We start from the raw sequence: 25,039 nt of genomic DNA, 5'->3' as shown, positions 1-25,039 counted from the left end.
AGCTCTCCACTGTCACTGCATTGCAAATACCCAGAAGCCATGGTTCAGGGAAGTCCAAAGGTTCCTCCAGGTCCAAGGCGTCCCCACAACTCATCCCTCTTCATGGAATCCTGTGCCATTACCAATCCACTCTAGTGATTCAAAATAGCTGCAAATATATCAATATCTGTGCATGAAATGTAGGAGTCAGTGTTCCTACCCTCAAATCTGAGTGGCTCTGTGATGGTGTGACAATATAATATGGCAGAAACGAAGCTGTGCTAATTTCGGAACCCAGGCCTTAAGAAACTGACAGTTTCCACTTCCTGTCTTTTTTTAATGTAAATTAAATTTAATTAACATACAGTGTATTATAGTTTCAGAGGCAGAATTTAGTGATTCATCAGTTACATGTAACACCTAGTGCTCATTACATCACAAGCCCTCCTTAATGCCCATCACACGGTTACCCCATTCCCCTACCCACCTCCCTTCCCACTTCCTCTCTCAAGATACTCTTTTTTGTACGCTGAGCAACCCTGTAGGGAGTCCAGTAACCCTGAAACCATCCTGCTACAGAGGTCACATGTAGGCTCACCAACTGACAGTCTAGCCATCCTAGACAAGGTACAGGCGCACACTGTTGACCTTGTAGACCAGCTTGTCCATCAACAAAATATCACCATTGGCCTCAGTCCATGCCACATTGAACAGAAGAATTACAGCCAAGACCCAACCAAGTTTCTCATCAGAAAAAAAAAAAAAAAAAAAAGTGAGATATAATGAAATGGTTGGTGTTTTAAGTCAGTGTCAAATGCAGAATAATGGCTTCCCCAAAGATGTCCATGTCCTAGTCTCTAGAAACTTGAACCATTACTACATAATAAAAGGAACTTTGTAGATGTGATTAAGTTAAAGCTCTTGAGATAGTGGGATAATCCTGGAATATCTGGGTTGGTCCAAACTAATCCTTACAGCAGGGACACTGAAGGATCAGAGAAAGAGATCTGAAAATGTTTTGGTGCTAGCTTTGATAATGAAGGGACCATGAACCCAGATGGAATAAAGCAAGGAATGGATTCTCCCCTAGAACTTCCAGAAGAAACAGAGCCCTACCAACACCTTGATTTTAGTCCCTGGAGACATTGTTAGAGCTTCTGACCTTCGGAATTATAAGATCATAGATTTGTGTTATATGAAGCCACTGAATTAATGGTACTTTGTTAAGCAGCAATAGGAAACTCATGCATTGTTTTAGGGTAATTTGCTATGCAAAAACAAATATATCATATATTTGTTATATATATATATATATATATATATATATATATATATATAAAACTTTTGTTATATATATAACCTATATATTATAATATATAGGTTAGGACACTAACCATCCTGGTTAGGAACCAGTCTCCCTGCTACCACACCTCCCCACATACAAAAGCTCACCCAGATATTTACCTTGCTAATTCTTGCTCATCTTTCAGGTCTCAGCTTAACTTTTTATTTCTAGGCATGTACTGAAGAAGACATTCTTAGAATATAATTTATTTTTAAGTTTCTATAATATCCGTGTCTGTAAGATGACAACATTTCAGGAGGTTGGGTAGGTGTCTGTCTGGCTTACCAAAGAGTCCCCATTCCCCAAACATAGTATTTGGCATTCGGTAAACTTTGGTGAGTGAAAATACCCCTGAATAAATGAATAGGGATTGAATCAGAATATATGCAAGGCATTGGATATGCCTTACTCTATAAAAATATAGAAAAGAGAAAAATTATGCTATAACTATATTCAACTAAAGGAAAAAAGTTTTAAGTTCTTAAGTTTAAAAAAAGTTTTTTAAAATTGATTATAAGGAAAACCATGAAAGCAATCAACCACTACCCAGATGGGTGCTGAATGCCCACTAAGGTATCAGGAATAAGAAACAGCAAGGTCAATTTTTATCCATAAATCTTAATCCTGAAAAAAATAATTGAAACTTTCATCATATCCCACTGAACAAAATTCCAAAACAACTAGTGAAAGGACATTTTCAGCTCTTAAAAAAAGAACCAACTTGTTAATTACCTCTTCGCCATGGGAAGTTATATTGGAAAACACACAAAATAAAAATAATCCATAATGTTGTCATTGAGTGATAACCATTCATAACACCGTGAAACATGTCCCCCTCAGTCTTTTTCCTCTTCAAATATAATCCTATTTGTGGAATTCATAGGAAATGCTGCTTCATAATATACATTTTTCATAAACATTTTCCCATATCATGAAACACTGTTTGTGAACATGTTTTTAATGCTTAACAGGTCTTTGACATATAAATGTTCCAATGAAATACTTTCCCAATGTTTTTATGCCATAAGAATTAGGAAGCATATATCTACAATTAAAATTTAGATTTTTAAGGTGATTTCCTAATACAGAATACCTAGGTCAAAGTGTGAACATATATTTTAAGTCTCTTTATTCACATGTATCAGCATTTCCTGGATATAAGGTGGGGGAAGAAGTTTGTGAAATAAAATATACTGCTTGAAAATTAACAACATACACTAACACACCAACAACTTCAAGAAGGCCAGCAATAAAAGAGACTGGTGTTGAACTTTACTTAATGAAAGGACAAATATATTTGGCAATGGAAAGATCTTTCCCTACCATCTAGAGCACACACCTCTCCAGGCATGTGCTGGTAGCCTGCTTTTGCTTTATGAAACCTTCTGTTTTCATGCTTTAAAAGGTTCTTCAAGACATCCAAATGGCCAACAGACACATGAAAAAGTGCTCAACATAACTTAGCAAATACAAATCAAAACCACAGTGAGATACCACCTCACACCAGTCAGAATGGCTAAAATTAACTGGTCAAGAAATGACAGGTGTTGAAGAGGATGTGGAGAAAGGGGAACCCTCCTACACTGCTGGTGGGGGAATGCAAGCTGGTGCAGCCACTCTGGAAAACAGCATGGAGGTTCCTCAAAAAGTTGAAAATAGAGCTACCTTATGACCTAGCAATCACACTATTGGTTATTTACCCTAAAGATACAAATGTAGTGACCCAAAGGGGCACATGCACCCGAATGTTTATAGCAGCAATGTCCACAATAGCCAAACTATGGAAAGAGCCTAGATGTCCATCAACAGATGAATGGATCAAGAAGATGTGACTGATATGTATATATGTATATACATATACATATATATATATATATATATTCCTCGAAGGCAGGAATTATTAGAGGCCAGGTTTACAGGAGTTGGTGTTAGTAAGACAGAGAGCACAAGTAGGCAGAGTCAGGCAGAGAGAGATGGGGAAGCAGGCTCCCCGGCGAGCAGAGAGTCCGACGTGGGGCTTGATCCCAGGACCCTGGGACCACAACCTGAGCCGAAGGCAGAGGCTCCAACCCACTGAGCCACACAGGCACCCCTAATTTTTAGTTACTTAAGGAATGCATGTGTACTTCTGTAATAATGAGAACTGTAATTGCTCTGAAAAGTTCGAGGTATATCTATCTAGATTTTTAAAATATTGTACTTATCCACTTGCATACATATCTATGCATAGAAAACACATTACTGATTTTGGTGTGTAATTTTTATAGAAATTGAATCATACTGTTATTGTTCTTCAACTTGTTTTTCATGCAACAGGTGATTTTGAGATTACCATTTAGGTGTGGCTGCATGTTCTTTAAACAGTCATCCTATAAACACATCTGTTAAGAAAAAAAAAAAAAATATATATATATATATATATATAATGGAATACTATGCAGCCATCAAAAAACCCGAAACCCTGCCATTTGCAACAACGTGGATGGAACTGAAGGGTATTATGCTAAGCAAATTAAGTAAATCACAAAAAGACAATTATCATATGATCTATCTGATATAAGGAAATTTGAGAGATAGGGTGGGGGGGGTCGTAAGAGTAGGGAGGGAAAAAATGAAACAAGATGGGACCAGGGAGGGAGACAAACCATAAGAGACTCTTAATCTCAGGAAACAAACTGAAGGTTGCTGGGGAAGGATACGGGGAGGGATAGGGCGGCTGAGTTATGGACACTGGGGAGGGTATGTGCTATGGTGAGTACTGTGAATTGTGTAAGACTGATGATTCACAGACCTGTATCCCTAAAGCAAATAATATATTATATGTTAAAAATTAATTAATTAATTAATTAACTAAATAAGGTTCTTCTACCTTGAGATCATAAATTCATCTATTTTTAATTTGAACATTTAAATCCTTCATCCATTCAGAATTTATTTTGGTATCAGAAACACATTAGGTTGTCTATGTTCCTTTTCTTTAAAATAAAGAAGCTGGTTTTCCTGTTAGGATGTATTATCTCCTAAGACTTATCTCCCTTATCCATTCATGATGCCATCTTTATTATACCCTAAATTCCCACATACGACTAAGTCCACCACAAATTCTCTGTTCCATTGCACCAAGCTCTACCATACCACATTTCTTCAGCATTTGTAAATGTATAATATATTTTCATGACACTAAGGAAATGTTACTCTCATTACTCCTTGCCAAAATTTTCCTGGATATCCTCAGATGTACATGTATTCAATGCTCGACAAATGATTTCAACACACATAAGTGATTCAACATACACAATGTCCTACATATGTAACTGAATTGAATTCAATGTCCACATGTGGTAGGTACTTATAGATGCTGGATTTGTTCTTCCAAATAAAAAAAGTAGAGTTTGGTCAAGTTGCAAAATTAAAATCTTATTGGGATTTCCACTGGAATTATGTTGAATTCATTTAAGGGTGATTTTTCCATACAACAGCCTCCTGTCCCTGAACAAGGAAGGATATGGAACTCCCATTAAGTGGCTGTGAGTAAGCCAATGAAATTAAACCAGATAATATGCACAGGGACTCACACTGCATATAATTTTTAAATTTACTCCTCATAACCAACACATGAAGTAGAGAATATTATTATTCCTGGTTTATAGAGAAGAAAATTAAGGCTAAGTGACTTGTATTACCCATCAACGGGGAGTAAAAAAAAAGGTCACAAAATTTTTGTTACATGGCTTCCCTCCCATTCCTATTAAATGCAGAGTTCAACCTCCTATTTCATTTTCCAAATGCATCCATTACCAGAATTTACCTCTTTGTAAATCTCTGAGATTGAGTGAAATGATTGCCTAATCTCTGCACTGACCGGTTCCAACCCAGTTAAACAAAACATGAACTTTAGAGTTTCCCACTTTCTATGAAATAGAATATAGCTCACAAAAGATAATCAGAGGCCAAGGTTGGTTCTAGGAAAATAGTTTTAAAAAAGGGAAAGAACAGTATTATTTTCTCCTTTAGGAATGCTTTTCCTAACATTTCTTCCTAACAGATCAGGAACCACCCACCCAACCCCCCAAAAATCTAAACACATTTATTAACTGACCAATTCAGCCATATTTTATGCCAATAAAATGAAACTTCTCCAGTTTCATACGTTAAAAAAACCGCAGGCTCTAATCTGATACATTGACATATCAGTAAGTAAAGAATTAAAATAATTCAATGTATTAAGATTTAAAAAGATTAAAAAGAGGTTTAATAAATTTGAATTGGTTAGGGGAAAAGAATATTTTTCCTCTGCCCTTAAAATTGGGGTACAGATGCTGAAATGCTCTAGAATTCTGTATTTCTGAATTTATCTCATTTGGTAATCTAAAAATGTTAAATTCTTTTCTGATTAAAAACTGGTTATCTTTAGAGCTAATATTGAATAGAAAACAAACCTTATTTTCATTTAAAAGTGTTGAAACAAATGAAAACACAAAAACCATAAATATCTTCTGCTCCAAATATCTTCTTCCTTCTGACATGTCTCTTCTGCTTAAAGAATTTGTTTTTTTTTTCCCTTAACACAAAAGGCAACTAAAAGCAAATGGCTGGCTAACATTCCCATGATGTGCTTCAAGTTTTCCTAAGGGACAGTATGATTCTTTTTTCTAAAAAGTAACTGTATCTCTCATATATTACCTTGGATTTGCACAACTGTTGAGGTAGTAGTCTTTATGACTATAGTTGGAAAAATTAGTATCAAGGGGGCTCTTCCTTCTTAGAATCTGAGCCCATTCATTCACTTAAAAAACGTGTTCCAAATGTTTATTGTACGGCAATCACTGTGATAGCCACTTGACATCAAAGGGGGATAAAACAAAGTTCCTTCCTCAAAGGAGTCAAGCAACTGCAGGAATGACACTATGGACGTATCAGCTGAAAGCATGCACAGAACTCAGGCAGTGGGTATCTTGATCAAGCTGTAACCTATTACTCGTCCCTGCTAAGATCAGGCATGTCTGCATATATTTGAAGATCTGAGGGAGAGGGCCCAACTTAAGTTATATCTTTGCTTGCTGAATAGTAGAACGTCTTAGTGGCAAATGAAATTTCATATTGTGAGACTATAAGTACAGTGCAAGAATTTAGAAAATGTAATATTATAAATTGATAAAATCAATGTGGATTGGTACCTTAAAAATATTTTTTTTTTCTCCAGATCCAACTTTATTAAAAGTGAGCCCAGAGCAGCAGGAGTCTTTTGCTTCACTCCCAGATTTACATCTTGAAAATGTTTCCCAACTTACTAAAAAAAAAATCTCCAGTGGGCATGACTGATTGTGTATCTTGGGCAGCAACAAAAGAAAATGAAGCAAAAAAGTGGACCAGCCACATTCTTTTGTGGCCAGAAAGAAAGGGTGTTTTAATATTCTGACGGATAGTGCCGGAAGGACAAAGAAGATGCTTAAAGGTTTTCCATAGAATAAGTTGTGAAAAATCAAGCCTCAAGAAGAGAATAATAATGATTAATAATTGGAACAATGTAAGTTCATTTTCAGACTTAAAAGAGAAAAGTTAATACAAATTGCATAATTTTATGTTATACAGAATATCATTACATACAACAGAATAGAAACATAATAAAATGCTTAAATTTGTGTAAATTGTAATAGTAAGGAAGTGTTAATTGACGGATTCTTCATCAACTTGCTTCTGTTGCATCTGCCTAAGTCAAGTGACTACAAGGAATGCAAGTGGACAGTCTCAAATTCAGCCCTTCCCTGATTTCTATAGGAAACCCACTCCTTCCAAGCACTTTGTGAGTTTACTAAGGACTAAGGATTTTTAGGGATGCAGGAATGTGTAACCCTAGGAGCCACTACCACCTAAGTTCTTAGAATATCTCCCCAGAGGTATCCAAGTATCTCAGTCAGTTGAACGTCCTACACAGTCTCAATCTCAGGGTTAAAAAAAAAAAAATTAAAAAAAGACATCTCCCCAGTTCCACCATCTCTTCTTCCCATTCAATCTCCTGGTTATCTATAGTATCTCCTTCCTGTGCAGCTCAGAATCTCTTTACTGTGCAGAGAAATCTGGTTTTCTAAAGCCCACATCAGAAAACTCACATGTTCGAAACACACAGTTATTTGGAAGAACAACCATCCTTCAGGGTGGCAGGTAGCCCACCCCACCTTGGAAGGCAGCAGCAGTAACAAACAACAGAAGTTTCCCAGTTTCGTTCACAGTGATAAACTGTATTACTATCTGCTTCCCACAGCCGTACTCCTTATAACAATTCCTTAATCACATCTTAATGATCACAAATCATACCTAAATTACTTGTAGATTATTCTTTCCCTAATGGGAATTTTCTATATTTTCAAGTATATGGAATAGAGAGGAACACACTTACAGCTAAAGTGCTTTTCTCTCATTATTTGTTAATCAGCTTAACAGCCTTGGGAAGCCTGGGACTTCCTGAGGAAGTTAGTTTATCCTCAGGAAGTTATTTCCTAGTCAAAGAGGAAGTAAACAGACGTGTTAACCTGATTTTTAAGGTCAGACTGTGTCCATGACTGTAAAGGGCAAATATTTCCAGTATCAGGTTATTCTCTCTAAAATGTTGGTCCCCAACCCCTTCCATATGCCCTTGGTGCCTTCAATGAGCTCAAAAGTCAGCCTTTTAGTGTAAAACCCTCCAAATAACCCAAAGAAAGGTGGTGGGTATAAAATGTCATAGAGCGATGGCTTATTTGTCACTGACATAGTACAAAAACTGTACAGCCACTCTCAAACTAAATATTTTAGTGAAACACTAGATTTTCAAAGCACTTTGGGAATGTATTCAATATTGTCTGGAAGGGGTCTCTTTAGACGCCTCCATTTTCCCCTACGTGAACCCAGACAGATTTTTCCAAGCTCCTCACAGCCTTACACACCACGCTGTACCTTCCTCTCCACCCTTCCACCTTCTGTCCACACGGGACAAGCTAAGTCCTAGGGTGCCCTGACACCTTTTCCCAATTGCTTCAAACCATGCCCCTCTCCCTTCCTCTCCAACTACAGCCCCTCTTCAGACCACTCAAGACACAATCTTATACGGCCCTGAATTACTGTTGAACTGATTCAGTGTTCATTCCCCCCAGAACTTGCTAAGGTTCTGACAGCAGTAGGTCTCGCCATAATACCAAGTTCCATCAGGGGCCAAAGAGCTAATGGCAATATTGTGAAAGACGCTTGTTTAAGGCAACAGAGAATGACAGGGACTCAGGAGCTGCAGGGTAGATGCCCCACCTGAATCCATTAAATTAAACCCAAAAGTAGTTTCGAAAAATCTTCAAGGAGGAAAAAACACATCTGAGGGGTCATTCTCTGTGCTGCCAATCTGGGACTGACATACATTTTGTAGTCTCTCCGTAAATGCCTAAACAAATGGATTTAAACCTCCATTGAATTAAATTATTGAGATTACTGGTAAGATATCCTAGAAATGATCCAAGCCTTCCCTGCAAATACACTTAGTTGTATTTAGGTGTCTAAGGCTGAAACCTATCAATTATTTATTGAGTGTTTTTTTTGCAAATGACAGACTAGAGATGAGAGAAACACGGAATAGTTTTACACACGGGATTAGAATGCTAAAGATCTAATATTTTCTCTCCTAACTCTCCATAAAGACACTGACAGACACCGGAGGTCTCAATTAAGTATTACTTTAAGATGTCCTTAAACACACACACACACACACACACTCACATACAGAAACCTAATTTTCTTCTGAGACTATTAAATGACATTTTTGCCATTCTGGATGATCCATTTTGGAAGATGATTCCTTTAAGAAATTAAACTTAGTTCTTGAGTCCGAGATGGTATTTAGGGTTTCATTACACATTTTTAGGCTTATATAACAATTTTGTGGATACCAAGCTGATGAGTTTTCCACTGCTTAAACTAATCCTCAAATGCAAATTTGACTTCTTTATTAAATTGGGCACATTGAATCTATAATATGTTCAAATCACCCACTGTAATTAGTGCAGGTTTCAAAAGTCACCTAACTTACATTTAGGCAGTAGTTAGAAACTTGGCCATGAAGCACGGACTTGTTAATTTAATTACCAGAACACCCTAAGCTTCAACAGCTAAAGCCTTGTAAGGTTTTCCTAAATAATCCTGAAATTTTCAGAAATAGATTAAGTTTGAAATTTAATTTTTTTATTTTTATTTTTTTAAGTATTTTTATTTATTTATTTATTTTTTTGATAGAGAGAGATCACAAGCAGGCAGAGAGGCAGGCAGAGAGAGAGGGGGAAGCAGGCTCCCTGCTGAGCAGAGAACCTGATGTGGGGCTCCATCCCAGGGCCCTGAGATCATGACCTGAGCCAAAAGCATAGGCTTTAACCCACTGAGCCACCCACATGCCCTGAAATTTAATTTTTAAAGGCAAAACAAATCTTTATAATAATCAATCATTACCTACTTCATAAACAGAGTAAAACCTCCTAAAAGTAATTTTCTGACTTTGGAATCTCTCCCTCCCATAAGGTCCCCCAAAACCACCCTTCCAGTTTGAATAGATGTCATCTTATCACGATTTTTAAAGGTCCTTTTCCTGTGTCATTTACTTTCCCCACTTCTGTACTTTTTGTTCCTCTTCCTATATTATATGCTTCTACTCTGTTTTCTCTTGTGTCATGGATTGAGTTCCATTTGACTGTAATAGTCTGCTTCAAGGCATAATTCCAGCCTTGCAAGGCACATGCTCTAAGATTGATATCTTCCACCTGTGTACATTTCCAATTAAAGAATAACTGCTTGGCTCAGTTTTAAAGTAAAAAGGAGCAATGTAACTAGTGAGTACTTTTATATTGCATGCACTATAGATCCTATATCATGATTAATTTAAATATCAAGTTCAAATCCTAAGTCTGTCTGATATAGCATGTCAAGAACACAATTATGATAACCTACAAATTAACCCTTCAACAGTTCAGTAAAAGTTAGCTTGGAATATTGAATTTTGCCTTCAATAAGAATTTAAAGTAAATTTCTAAACTATGCATAGACCAGCTTTCCATGTATAATACTGACAACTGAGATACAATTATGGGTTGGCATTTTGAAAAGGTACTTCTCATAAGAACTTTCAAAATGTAATTTGATATAAACGTATAAAAATGGTTAGCATGAAATTCTTAATAGTTGCATAGGACAACTTCAAAACAAACATTAAGGAAAAAAACCTTACTCAGAAGTCAGTGCTTATAACCATCTTTGCCTTTTACTAATTTTCCGACTTTGGGTCACACTGATGCTTTCCCGGTTTCCTTACTGTCATCCACCAAATGAAAATATGTTTACCTCCTTCTCGAGAGCAATGTGACGATGAAAACAGCTGAATGCAGTGATTCTCATGAAAGACCAGGAGTAGCATGAAATAACATGTATCCCCCCAAATGTGTGTTGAATTCGTTGGATGGTCAAAAAGGCTTTTGTTTAGGGAAATGAAATCTACCTTGAATTAAAAGCATCATCTTTCTCTTCCTGAGTGACTCATGTCAATGTTGTTCGAGCAAGAAGGAGAAAAAAGATAATATATGGAGGACAAAGAGAAGAAAGAAAAGCCCAGTTCCTGGGTGTTTTCAAAATAACTGCATTGAGAATTGGTCTAATTGGGGCACTGAAAACACATTAACCCATGACTGTGAAAATAAAGCAGTGATTGTCGGTACCACGGAAAAAACTCTTTTTTTTTTTTTTTTTTTTTTTTTTTTTACCAACTCAATTCATTCATGGCTCAAATGAATCATTTTGTAAAATTAATTTCCCTCAGGGAGTTCATTAAATAAGCAGTTTCACAAAACAATATTCAGTGAATTTACTGAAAGGCTATTTTATAATCATGAGCCAACTTAAAGGTAGTATTTCCATCTCCAAGTGAGAAGCCAACCTATCTAAGTGGGTTGAGATCCTTTTTCCACTTGAAATAGACCTTCTCCTCCCATTGGAAGTACTGCTCTATTTGAACTAAAGTCTTCCTCAAACTCTTCTGGACGGCCTGCCTCCTCCTGTCAACCAGCTCAAAATAAGCAGCTAGCAGGTGGACCAAGCAGAATTAAAGAGCTTCACATTTAGAAGGAAATAGTTTTTTTAAAGGTCATGCTTCTTCCTGATTTGACCATCTCTCACCGAAACAACACAGGGTCAAACTCCTGCTCGACAATTTATTAGGTGTGTAATATTGAGCAAATCTTTTTATTTCTCTGTGCCTCAGGGATTTCTTTGTAAAATGAGTGTATTAGATCAGAAAATTGCCAGGGTCTTTGAAGCTCCAAAAAAATCCTATGATGCCATATTTGGCTGACTTGATAACAACATTTATAAGCCATCTCACCTATAAATTGTGTTGTCAGTGAGTTCAATATCTGAACTTGAAGAGGTTTAAGGAGCAGCTAGATGAAGCTGACTGTTCCTCAGCCAATTACATTGGCCTCTGAACTAATGGTGTCACCTTCCCCCAGCTCAAGAGAAGTCAGAGTTGTCGAGATGCCACCAGTAAAGCCACAATCTCATAACCCTGTTCTGAGAAAGAAGCCCCAGCTGAGCTTACTATTTCCAGGAAGCTTCTTCATGATCCAACACAATCCAACTGATTCTGTTTCAGTCCTTTCAGGCTGGCTGCCGTGTGCTCTATTCTAACCACGGGCTGGACGTGACTTTCATAGCTGGATGTCAAAGGCTATTCCTCCTAGTACAAGGGAGAACACCCCATGGATGAGAAAGACTGAAAAAAAAGTGTAACAGAAAGAATAGCAACACAACTGGAAAGAATTAAGCTGTGGCTTATGATGCTGGAATGCAGATTTTGTTGGGGAAAATGGAATGTTTCCAGCTTTCTGCACTTGAACCCAAACCCCCTACAGTGTCAGGAAATCAGGAACTTAAACTGTCACAAGAAATATAATGGGGTTTAAAGAAAACCTATAACATTTATCAAGGAGAAATCTCTGCAGGCTGCCAATTCCTTAAAAGGGGTGTGGGTTTAGACTCACAAAATTAAGATGCACAAAGATTTTGCATGAGACTTCGGAATGCAACACTACCATTTAGGTGAAAAAAAAAAAAATACAATTCTCTGTTGGATTAAAAATGAATTGTACCACCGTCTGTGCCCTCCATGCCTAGCGGAACAGCCTGGTGACCCAAAGTGGATGAGTGGGAACATCAGGAAGATGGCAAGGACATGAGTCCTTACATTTCCTAGAATGAATAGATGTGACCAAGGCCTTAACCAACAATCAGGCTTGGTTACTAAAAAACTTAAAATCCAAGCTGTGGTTAGAGACTCTCCAGGAAAAGCTGTATTAAAAAAAAAAAAAAAAAAAAGTTTTGAGAAACTTGTCTATCTTCTGTTATGTCTTCCAGAACTTTCCAGGAGAGTATATACTAGGAGAAGTCCACTCTGACCAGACACCACTTGCGGGGCTGTGAACACTGCTGGCCCAGAGATTCCTTATGATGCTTTCAGAGCAGTGCTGACCCAGAGGCCGGAGCATCTCGAGAGAAGCTTTCAGCCAGCAGCCCTGCTCTCTGTATGGCCAAGACCCATACTCCTAAGGGGTCTTCTCACCACTGTTCAAGACTTCTCCCCAGAGGTAGGAGGCAGCACTTTCCAAGAGTAGTTTGTACTGATTTACATGTAAGTCTGAAGGCCAGGTAGAAGCAGCAGCTTCTGACAACCATTTCATGGGTCTAGTTCCATGACTTTCAGCAAATGTTCTGTGTTGTGAAACTTCCACCACGATCCAACTTTAGAACACGGTCATCTCTCCAGTCAGATCTCTGGTGTCTGTCACAGTTAATTCCCATTCCCACCACCAGCCCCAGGTTGGTGCATGGTATGTGGGCGCCCTTCCCTCCCCTCAGCTCCCATGTCCTCAGGTCAGGCGCCCCCTCCCCCCCCCGCCTCACCCACACAGCACAGGTTCCTTAGTGTTTCGTGGCAAGACACAACAACTCTACCCTTGGCTGTCGTGTGGAGGCCGGACACAAAGGCACAAGGTACATGCGTGTACATACCTCCCACCCAGGCCGGGAATTGATATAATACTTTCCCTATTCAGCCCACCAGAGAGAAATCCAACTCTGCTCCCCAAGGCTTCCAACTCAGCTATTACAGGTATGGCCATGATTTGCAAAGGTTGCAGGAAAACCAAATATTGTCCTTCACGACAAATCTCATTTTTAGAAATCAGTACCACTCAGACCTTTAACGTGAGAATCCTGCCTGTTTCTTAAAGAGGATATTGTTAATTTCAGAGGTGAAAAGTCCTCTTAAGACGATCAAAGAAGTGAAGAAAGCAATGGTAGGGAAACCACTTCTGCAAAACCGGTTATACCACTAGCCCAACACTTTCTTAACAACCAAGGTTAAACATGGTTCTAGAAACAGTGGGAAGAAAACCAGAGAACCATTTTTCAATTGGTTCCACCAGAAACTCGTGTTGCTTTCTGTTTCCTGGCACACAATGGCTAGTAGGTGCTTTCTGGTAGGAGCAAATTTGTATACCATTGGATAAACACACTTTGTGGAGGTCCGAGAATGGGACACCACAATCCTGAGAGGCAGACCAGGACTCTGTCACCTGTGCATTGAGAAAACGAATGCTGGCTGGTGTTCCATCTTGAAAACCCAGCCTGAGAGCAAGATTACTCTGCAAAAGACATCCCTGAAATACAGTTTTATGGAAATAGCACCCACACCTAATTTATTTGAAAATATTTTTTTACTTCTATTGATGAAAAAACAGTAGAAAAATGGATTCATACATAAAACAGTAAAAAAAAAAAACCTTAATTTTGCAGATACACACACACACACAAAATGGATAGCATCTTCCATAGAGATGGGGTTTTTCCATTTAAGAGCTGGAAGAAATAACTTCTATTAATTTAGCCCAGTTGCTAAAATTTCTGTTTCACATAAACATCATATTTTCTCATTTTTCTCTCCTGAGTTTACCCTCAGAATGGTAGGAAATGCATTGTGACAAAAATGTATAAAACATTGGCTGAGTCTCACATCAAAAGAATTTTCCTAAGGAAAAAGCAGAATAAGATGAAAATTTGAAATCCCTATAGAGGGTTTTTTTTTTCTTGAAGCATAAAAAGAAGACATTTTTCATGCATGAAGTCCCACAGTCCCCTCCCCCAACCCTTGCAACAGAGCCCATACAGTTTCATAATCTCTGATTTTGAAAAAGAGAAAACATATGAACATTTAAACCTGGAGAGGCAACACAGAGATATTATCTCACAAACTTCTAACTTCTGATTTTCACAGCCACTCCAAGTAGCCAAACTATGACTATAACAAGAGTGACTAAAATCGTGGTAGAAAGAAGTGATTATCTTACAAAACAAAAAATTTCTGATTAGAGAGAACTATAAGTCAATATGTTATGTTGAAGTGATTTCTACTCAGGCTCCTAAAAATGGAGACCTCAAAAACAAATGTCTAGAGTCAATTTACCTGACTTGCACGTTACCGTAACTACATTTCAAGAATGACCTAGTGCTCTGATTGAATTAACAGGCAGAAAATTCAAACTGGATTTCTACTGGGTGGTTTGCAGCCCTGAGGAGAACAACCTGAGCTGTCTGCCTTCAAATGCTGGTGAAATAATCCTAAGGCATTAAACATCAAGGAATATAATCCCATTATAAAAGCTCTTCATACATCAGTCTGTTTGAAACACATCAAGTCAAAGAATACCCAAAGAGAAGCCATCCACACAAGGGATCAACCCCCATCATTCACGCACACACGGTCACACAGATCAAGAACAACCAAACACTGAGACCAAGGTCATGGGGTTACTCTTCCTAATACTGCAAGCAGCATAAAGTAAGCCTCAAGACAGAGTGTAGACATGAACCTTCACACACCCTGCACATTTGAAGAAAGCGGGCTCTACACATGGTCACCTCACCTTGGGTCTTCTATTATAAGCAGCATCGACGTCTTACACTGGACCTGCATTCAGCCATTAATTTAGAAGGAACTCTTCTTCAGAAAAGAACTCACTTAATTGTGTTTAACATTAAAATAAAAACAACTAATTCCATCATTGAGCCAGCTTTCCAGTAAATAACTACCACAGAAACAGTAATGCCCGCATGCAAACAAGTAATACCACAAATGCTTCTGCACCATGCAGAGCAATTAAGTCCAACATGGATTACAACATAGAATGAAAATCTGTATCAAGACTATCAACCGAGCTGGTCTTTGCCCTGAGAGGCAGGACTTTCCACATATTCTTTAAATAACCAAACAAACCTCTCCCCCCCACCCCACATAATGGTTAATTCAAGTTCTACAAATCACATGATTGTGACCCTCCCATTGTCCATATCTTGAATTCCAAGTGGGCCTATTTTGAAAGTTCTTGCAGGAACTTTCAACTACAACATGGGAATTTTATAATCACAGTGTTTTCCACACTGAGAAACAAGACAGATAACATCACGAAGGCTCCCCAGACATCAGCCTATTATCTTTTCACAAAATAACAGCATTTGCCTTAGAATTGAGACACTTGACTCCTATTGAAACTCCTTCATCAGTCTGCAACAACACAGCAACAAAAAAGCAACTTGGGAAACCCTTTACCTTCTCATTTTTAAGAATCTCATATGCTCTCACTCAGTAGAACAGAACTGAGACTCACATTTTTATTTGTCTTCCAAAAATAGTCTGCACTGTGAACACAGGGAGAGAGATAATGAAGACCAGATGCCTACCTTCACTGGTAGCCACATTCTTCTGGGCTTGGGTCGGCGTGTGATCTGTACTTGAACTCACGTCGGATGAGATGCTTGAGCTGCCTTTGCCTAGAGAAAACAGGAATGAGCAGCTTTTGAGTTTTGTAACTTCAGAAATGGACCATGCCATCCACTCTGTCCCATACCGAGCCATATCGCTTGCTTCCAAGAAAGGAGCCATAATACCAGGAAGGGAGTTTATTAGGTTTCTTGCTTCTTGTATCAAATATCTGACCCATATGAGTGGAACCAAAGCCCTATTACAGTATAGCTCAACTAATTATAAAACATGTGATAGCGTAATCTCATTTTGGCATATGTGTGAATAAGAAAAGACATGTGGGAAACTCATCTACAGTATTAATTTTTTTTAATTTTTTATTTTTTATAAACATATATAAACATATATTTTTATCCCCAGGGGTACAGGTCTGTGAATCACCAGGTTTACACACTTCACAGCACTCACCAAAGCACATACCCTCCCCAATGTCCATAATCTCACCCCCTTCTCCCAAACCCCCTCCCCCCAGCAACCCTCAGTTTGTTTGTGAGATTAAGAGTCACTTATGGTTTTCTCCCTCCCAATCCCATCTTGTTTCATTGATTCTTCTCCTACCCACTTAAAGTATTAATTTTTTATTTGCAACTATAGACTATCCATTTCCCAGTAGAGGACAAAAGCACATCTAAGAATGAGGCATTATCCAAATAGTAAGAACCTGCTGGCTCCAAACAGTTGTATCACCTTAAAAACCAAATTCCCTGTTTTAATAGGTTCTCCTTTAAACAAACAAACAAACAAAAAATGCTTACATATCTAATGCAGTAGTTATCAAGCAGGATGTTCTTCCCTCAAGGGGACATTTGGCAAAGTCTGGTGCCATTTTCAGTTGTCACAACTGGGGAAGGAATGCTACTGGGACCTAGTAGGGAGAGGTCAGCGATTCTGCCAAACATCTTACAACACACAGAACAACTCCCACAAGAAAGAATTCTCCAGCACAAAACATCAATCATGCCGAGGCTGAAAATCCCTGGTATAAATAATCGCACTTCAGCTGACAGCCGAGTTTCTACTCTTCCTCCATTTAATATGAAGAGAGACACGAACGTCACTAAATATTCTCAAAGTGTCATACAGAAGATGGTAAATATGAACCAAACTCACTACCGAGTGAGGGAAGGGTCAGTGACTGCCGTGAGCAGAGTTGTAAGATCGCTCCCCTGGTACCTGCCACAGATTCAACGTCCCCCACCCCAACCCCTCAATTCATCTTAAAACCTAACCACCAGGGGGATGGAGGTGGAACCTCTGGGAGGGGGTTAAAGCATAAGGATGGAGACTTCACGAATGGGATTAGTGCCCGAACAGAAGAGGCCCCTGAGAGCTCCCTGGTCCCTTCCATCATGTAAACACATACGAAAAAGACAGCCATCCGTAGGCCAAGAAGCAGGCTCTCCCCACACACCTTGCTCTTGGAATTTTCAGCCTCCAGAAGCGTAAGAATTAGATTTCTGTTGTCATATGCCACTAGTCTGTGGTATTTTTTTTTTTTAGCCACTTCAGTAGTCTAACTGATGCCCATGTCTGATAATCTCTTCCCTCAAGAGTAGGCAGAACCTGTAACTTGCCTCTAAGCAACAGAATATGGCAAGGGTGAAGGGGTTTCACAGAAGCAATTAATTTCCCAATGAGTTGACTTTCATCAAAAGGGAGGTTACCCTGGGTGGGCCTGGCCTAATTAGGTGAGCTCTCTCCAAGAGTCTAGAGAAGAGACCCTGGTGACTGGATCAGAAGAAGCAAGACACTTTGAGTTCTGCTGCTGTGAGGAAATGAATGTGGCCAACAGCCCGGTGAGCATGGAAGAGGGCTCACCCAAGTCTCAGAGGAGAGCACAGCCCTGGCAAGTGTCTTGAGCACAACAACTCTGTGAGACCAGAAAAAAACTCCCAGCTGATCCAGGCCCAGAATTCTGACCCCAAAACTGTGAGATAATAAATGTATCTTGTTGGGGCCCCTGGTGGCTCAGTGAGTTAAAGCCTCTGCCTTCAGCTCAGGTCATGATCCCACGGTCCTGAGTCGAGCCCCGCATCGGGCTCTCTTCTCGGCAGGGAGCCTGCTCCCCACTCTCTCTCTGCCTGCCTCTCTGCCTACTTGTGATCTCTATCAAATAAATAAATAAAATCTTTTTAAAAAATAAAAAAAAATGTATCTTGCAGTAAGCTATTGTTAAGTTTGTGGTCCTTGTCATGCGACAAGAGAAAACTAATATAATGACCTCCCAATTCTATCACAAATGAGTTCTTTTTGCTTCCCACGGTATGATCGGGACTCTTACATGTGGCTGAGAAATACATTCCCAGTAGTGTTCCCTGCGTAGTGGCACACACCCCAGTTTGGGGGAGTGAGCCTCCCTCAAAATACAGAGCTGAAAAGCACAGATGAGCTTCGCTTGAAGAGCTTCTGGGATTTGTTTGGCAATGTTGGGAGTAACGAACACACCAAAGTCATGGGTGATACCACCTGAGCAGGAACCTCAAAGGGCATTGTTTCCCTTTACCACTGTCCATGGCTCACAGTGACTTCTGGCTCTGAGACAAGCCTGTTATTCCTGCTGTCCCTTCCCATTGCACATCCTCCCCCCTGAGAGTTAGCCAAGACGACGCAGCAACTCTCTTCATTGGTCTGTGCTAGCCCATTCTGTGGCCTGGCTGTGGTTGCCATTCACCTGCCATGGTTCACCTTCGGACAGGGTGGACATATTAGACCAGGTGTGTAGTTAGAAGTATGTCAGTGTGGTCTCTAACCTCAGCCTGCTGCTCCCTTGTTTTTGACCTTGGACACTCCCTTCTTCTCCAGGAGGCTCAGTCTCCACAGGTGGCAGGAGAGAAGGTTGGACTGAGCGATTCCCAGTGGCTCAAATAGTCTATGATTCTCTGAGTCCATCACGGTCCTCCTCAAACCCAAGTAATGCCAATACCCCCTTTAATATGGCAAAAAGCACTGCTGTTCAGCACTAATGGAGACTTAAATTATTTTTAGTATACCGTTATTTAGTGATGCACAAATGGAAATCTAAAAATAAACTCCATATGCTTTAACTCTGATTCAACAATAAGACCAAAACAAAGTAACGAATTAAACACAAAAACAAGAAAGTCCATAAAATTCAAATTAACAGCGTTAATTTAATGTGGCAGATGATGTTATTTTGCAGAGAGATTAAATTGGCTTACAAAATGTAAATATAGAACTTGCTGTTAAAGCCAATATTCTCTTGGTTTGGGCATACCCATACTACCCACCCCTCCACAGTGAGGGCTTGGCCTGCCCACCATTTTCCTGCATTCAATCTCAGGACTCCTTCCTCCCCGAACACAATGACACACCACTGGGCCTTCCCTCGGTCTGACTGTTTCACTCACGATCTTTAAGTCTGCTCCTCTTTTATTCCTTCTTGGCCCATAAGCATCAAAGTAGAATTCTTGCCTTAAAAGGCAGATGTAAACGTGGACAATGAAATCTTGTGGCAGGACTCACGAAGAAAGAGGAACCCGTATACAATGATTTATTGTTTTTATGATGGTCATCAAAACGAAAGCACCAAGTAAAACAAATTCCAGAGGAAATACTCAGACAGGTCTGAAAACAGAATGCAGGCCCCCTCAGGGGACCACAAACTCCAATTAAAGAAATGCTGGTCCATGAAGAAAGGGAAGAAGATAATATATATATATATATATATATATATATATATATATATATTCAATGATATTTATAATAACAGCTGTGTATGCTGTGCCATGTAGTCTAGTAAATACTTTAACTGTGGTGAATAGTCCATGTGCCCTGCAGCTATGTTCTGCAATCACTTTTTCATTACTGCCTCCCCCCCCCCCCCAAGGAAAATTTCTGGACTTTTTTCGTAATTATTATCCAAGAGAAATTGTAATTTAGCCAATATACTGTATAACTATTACAAGCTCTGTGTAGATCTCTGGGTTTTACATAAAAAGGAGTTCTCACCTCCCCCCCCCCCATTTAAGAACCAATTTCTGTCCCTTTGAGAACATGCGCTTTTGATAGCACAACACTGAGTATTTAACAGATTAACTAATTAAGGAAAGCAAGGTAATAGAGAAATACCATCCACTCTCGTTACTCATGGTAGTTGTGTTCTACAGAGTCACCACGAACCATGAGCCAACGTGGCGCGTCACGTGTGGCTCCATCTCGCGGCCAGGCAGTCATGCCCAAGCCATAGCCAAGAGTTTAACCAACTGAGCCATCCAGTCGCCCCTTGTCTCTTCATTTTATTTTTTTTAAGATTTATTTATTTGACAGAGAGAGATCACAAGTAGGCAGAGAGGCAGGCAGAGAGAGAGGAGGAAGCAGGCTCCCGGCTGAGCAGAGAGCCCGATGCAGGGCTCTATCCCAGGGCTCTGGGATCATGACCGGAGCCGAAGGCAGAGGCTTTAACCCCCTGAGCCACCCAGTCACCCCTTCTCTCTTCATTTTAAACCTGCAAAACTAAGTTTCTTCTCTCTTCTCCTTCCCAGTGCCCAGGCTGATTTTGTAAATGCAGGTATTTAAAACAAGACAGCCAGACATTCCATTATGATTTATTGATAATGTGAGGAAGGTAAAGGGTGAAATAGAAAGACTGATCAATACATGACAAGAAAATGAACCAATGGGTCCTACGATCTTCAACATTCTTAAGAGTCCAAGAAATTACTTGCAAAATTGATCCCTTATATAACTTCCAGATTATATGCATTGAATTCATTCCTGTGGGTTTCAGCCACAGACTTCTGATATGAAATCCACAAACAAGCACGTGGGCCGGCGTGGGGGCCTCAGCCCATCACATTTCCGGTTCCTTGCCGTACCTTGTTTTCAAGCCGCTGTTGGCACACCATGACAGCCTGGTTTAATCAAATGAAAGAGAATTTTTTTCAATATCTTAGAATTAGATCACAGGAGTGGTGGGTCATATTTGTGTGTTGAGTTCACTGTTATCTTCCTGATTGTTATCTTGAGATAATTTCTTACCTTCTTTGATCCATAGTTCAAGTGTCTCTACATAAAGAATAATATTAGTTATCTCAAAGCATGATCTGGCTTAATCCCCAAACCAGGTGCACACTGGGTTTTGAAAAGAAACTGATACTGTGAAAGCCTATTAGCTCTTTCAGGCTAAAGGGGAGAGGGGGATTTAGCAAAGGAATTCTCCAGAGTCTGAGACCCTGAAGGAGAGGGAAATGAGGGATCAAATCCTAAATACTCTGCTTTCTTTTATTGTGAGCAAAAATCAGTAGATGGTGCCTTTTGTGTCTGCGTCTCCCCTAGAGAAGACTGAACAGGAGATGAAAAGGTTGAGAGGAAAAAAGGAAAGGAAACAGAAGGGGAACCCTCAGCCCTGATGCTCTTTTTATTTTAAGCCATTTAATGCCCTAAGTGGTGGTGTCCTTCTGCCAGTTTCTCAAAGTGCTTAGCAAGTGATCTCAGGGCCACTGAGCAGGATACACACATCTGTAATGCACTGGAAGTCCGGGGCAATGCTGGAAAATAGGATAGCTAAGTGAGCACCTGCTTCGTGCCCAGGCGACCGTGCGCTGGTCCCTTCCGCTAAGCAGCTGCCATTCTTACAGGTTCATATTCAGCCTAAGAAAAGCCAACGACATGTTTCAGCATTTGCCTTATTGCTGAGAGATACAATCCCCACCCAAACCCAAGACCCGATTCAGAGTGGTAGTGCTTTTTAATTATATTTAAAATACGTATAACATAAATTTGCCATAACATTTGATTGGTTTTCAGTGCACAATGGAGTGGGATTATTTACATTCACAATGTTGTGCAACCATCACGCCTATTTCCAAAATTTTTCATTACCTGACACAGAAATCCTGTGTCCGTTAAGCAATAACTCGCCATCCCTTTCTCCTCCAGCCACTGGTAACTTCTGGTCTGCTTTCTGTCCCTGTGAATTCGCCTAGTCTAGATACAGCCCCTAAGTGGAATAAGACAATAGTTGTCTTTTTGTGTCTGGCTTATTTAACTTTTTCTCTTTCTTTAGGATTTTATTTACTTATTTGAGAGAGAGAGAGAGAGAGAACAAGCAGTGGGGAGGGACAGAGGGAGAGGAAGCAGCAGGCTCCCCGCTGAGCAGAGAGCGGGATTCGGGGCTCGATCCCAGGACCTGGAGATCATGACCTGAGCTGAAGGTAGATGCTTAACCAGCTGAGCCATACAGATGCTTATTTCACTTTTTCAAGGTCCCTTCAGATCAGTACCTCATTCCTTTCTTTACAGTTGAATAATACTTCGTCGTGTATATACACCATGTTCTGTTTCTTCATTTCTCTATTGAGGAACTTTTGACTGTTGTTGACTCTTCTTTTGGCTGTTGTGGGTAAGGCTGCAATGACAGGACGCTGGCTTTGACTGCTTGTGGTTTTTAACTTTCAGATTTCTAGTGCATGTTGTTTCCAGCCGAAATCAGATCCCGAGTGCTGTGGCTGCAGCAGGCGAACAGAGTACACAGAGTTCTTCCAGGAGAGAAAAACGGGACAAGCCCACCGCTGAGTCAGCAGCTTCTCGAGAACCAATGGCAGCCCGGCCACGGCCCCCAGGACGGAATGTCGAGCAAGGATGGTGGGAGTGTTGAGTTACCTCCAGACAGGGCTGGATGGCCGCTGCTGCCGGTAGCGGCGAATCTAGAACAGAAAACCAGCACAGGGCACGGATGCTAGCTGAGCAGACACCGGGCTTTGGGATCCAGACACACACCTGCTGGCCCCAGGTCTGCACTTGGAAAGTTGCAAGGCTCTTGGTCTGTACTTGGAAAGTTGCAAGGCTCTGACTGCACACTTGGGGGCTTCCTCCTTCTCCCCACATGGGGGTTGTGCATGTTCTCTCTAAGAAAGACAAGAGCTTTTGCCGCCTGTAAGACAGTATGTGGGGGGGAGGCAGGGGGGAGAGGGCTGTCCCACTCCCAAATCACAGAAGCAAAACCATGATGTGTGAAATGCAAGCCCAGGGCTTAACCCCACATGAACCCGAAGGATAGCTAATCATTTAAGTACCGTTAGCGTCGAAGCCAGAGGGTAAACAGAGAAGAATCAAATAGAAATAATTTAAGTTGATCAGCAAAACTTCTTGGGGGAAGAAAGCATACTGAGACAAAAATCTCAGTTAAAACCCATCTCTTCTGCACGCCTCCTGGATGCTGTGATAAAGAAAAAGAAAAAGAAAGGGGCATGACTTTGACAAATCCACGGAAGGTAGCAGATGGCCACAAATGGGCCCACAGCGTGGTGTATGGTGCTGGAGGCGTGGAGCCTGCCCTCGGGCCACTCACACCCGAATCTTGGCTCCACCCATGGGAGAGCCTCAGGCCTCGCCTTATTTTTGAGTAGCAGTTACTACATCTGAAAATTGGGCACTTCTGAGTGGACATTCGCAGAGCAGCCGAGAGAAGGAAATGATGTAAGGCAACTGCTTACATATAAAAATTCCCCCAAAATTGCATAAATATATAAAAGATATTAATAAATGCTAGCTCTTATTAATCATCTTCCCAATCAATATCCCCAACCAATCACTCAGTTTAATTCAACAACTACATGTGAAACCGACTGCAGGCAAATGATATGATTAGCTTTAGAAAAAGCAAGACAGGGCATATTGGGTTGGGGAGATGGACCACAGACACATGAATAGAATCGAACAGAAATGCAGTATGATTCTGTTTCTAAATCAGATCAGTGAGTGGCATCGCCAAATACTATCCGATTCACAAAATTTCATTGCTGTTTAATGGGACTGCTTTTTTTTTTTTACATATAATGACATTAAAGATATGTAGATTGATTGAAATCAACCCTGTCTGTCTTCTCCACTGGATGCTCAGCTCCATGAGGATAGGCCTCTGTACCCGGCTGGTTCACTGCTGTGACCCCCAAAGCAAGCACTGTGCTTGGCATATTGTAGACACTCAGTCCATATGTGCTACATGAGTTGGCACATGAGGTCCTGACTGAGTGAATAACCTGGAAATTCTCATCGCCCTTCCCGTCTCTTCCCTTTCTTCCTTTCCTTTCCCCATTCCTCTTCTCCTCCCCTCCCCTTTTTCTTCCTTTTCCTTTTTCTTTTCAGGTAGGCTCCAACCCAACAAGGACTCCAAAGCAGGGCTTGAACTCAAAGCCCTGAGCTCAAAACCGGAGCTGAGATCAACAGTCGGACACTTAACCGACTAAGCCACCCAGGCACCCCTGGAAATTTATTTTTGACAGAAAAACCTGGCCCTGGAATGTTTCCTAATAAGCATCATCCTTTCCTTACAGACACCACTGAAATGCATGTTAACCCAAGGGAGTTTTTAACATAATGGCTCCGTGTTGAGCATGCAAAATTCATACAGATTCCCAGTGATGACACAGGATACAGTACTCTGCGCTAGCTCTCTAGGCATGCCTTCACAAATGACCACTAACTAGATGGCTTAAAATAGAAATGTACGGTCTCACAGTCTTGGAAGTTAAAGGTCTGAAATCCAAGAGTTCAATCAATTCTCTGAGAGGGAGAATCTCTCCCATGCCTCTCTCCTAGCTTCTGGTGGTTGCCAGCAGCCCATGGCATCCCTCAGTTTGTGGCAACAGAACTCCCGCCTCTGCCTCGGTCATCATGTGGCCGTCTTCACTCCACGTGTCTCTGTCATAAAGACACCAGCTCAAAGGATTAAGGACCCACTCGACTCCAGTGTGCCCTCATGTTAACCAAGGACATCTGCAATGACTCTATTTCCAACTAAGGTACATTCTGATGCTCCAGGAAGGATATGAAAGAGTTGGGGGCAGGGCTAGGAGGTCATTTTCCAACCCAGTAGCTAT

The 25,039-nt window shown here is 40.4% G+C and overlaps 1 protein-coding gene across 1 annotated transcript in view; it reads right to left on the bottom strand.

Annotated features, from left to right (window-relative positions):
- The window catches only part of FBXL7 (F-box and leucine rich repeat protein 7), a 369,750-nt gene that overhangs the window by 258,780 nt on the left and 85,931 nt on the right, over positions 1-25,039 (bottom strand). Inside the window, exon 2 of the mRNA XM_059173681.1 lies at positions 16,118-16,207. Within this exon, the coding sequence (XP_059029664.1) occupies positions 16,118-16,207 (90 nt within the window). The remainder of the gene's footprint in view (positions 1-16,117; positions 16,208-25,039) is intronic.

The sequence above is a fragment of the Mustela lutreola genome, chromosome 5 (genome assembly GCF_030435805.1).
Source record: "Mustela lutreola isolate mMusLut2 chromosome 5, mMusLut2.pri, whole genome shotgun sequence".
In the NCBI taxonomy this organism is placed as follows: domain Eukaryota; kingdom Metazoa; phylum Chordata; class Mammalia; order Carnivora; family Mustelidae; genus Mustela; species Mustela lutreola.
The sequence above is the reverse complement of the archived record's forward strand: the minus strand, read 5'-3'. Positions and strand labels throughout refer to the sequence as shown.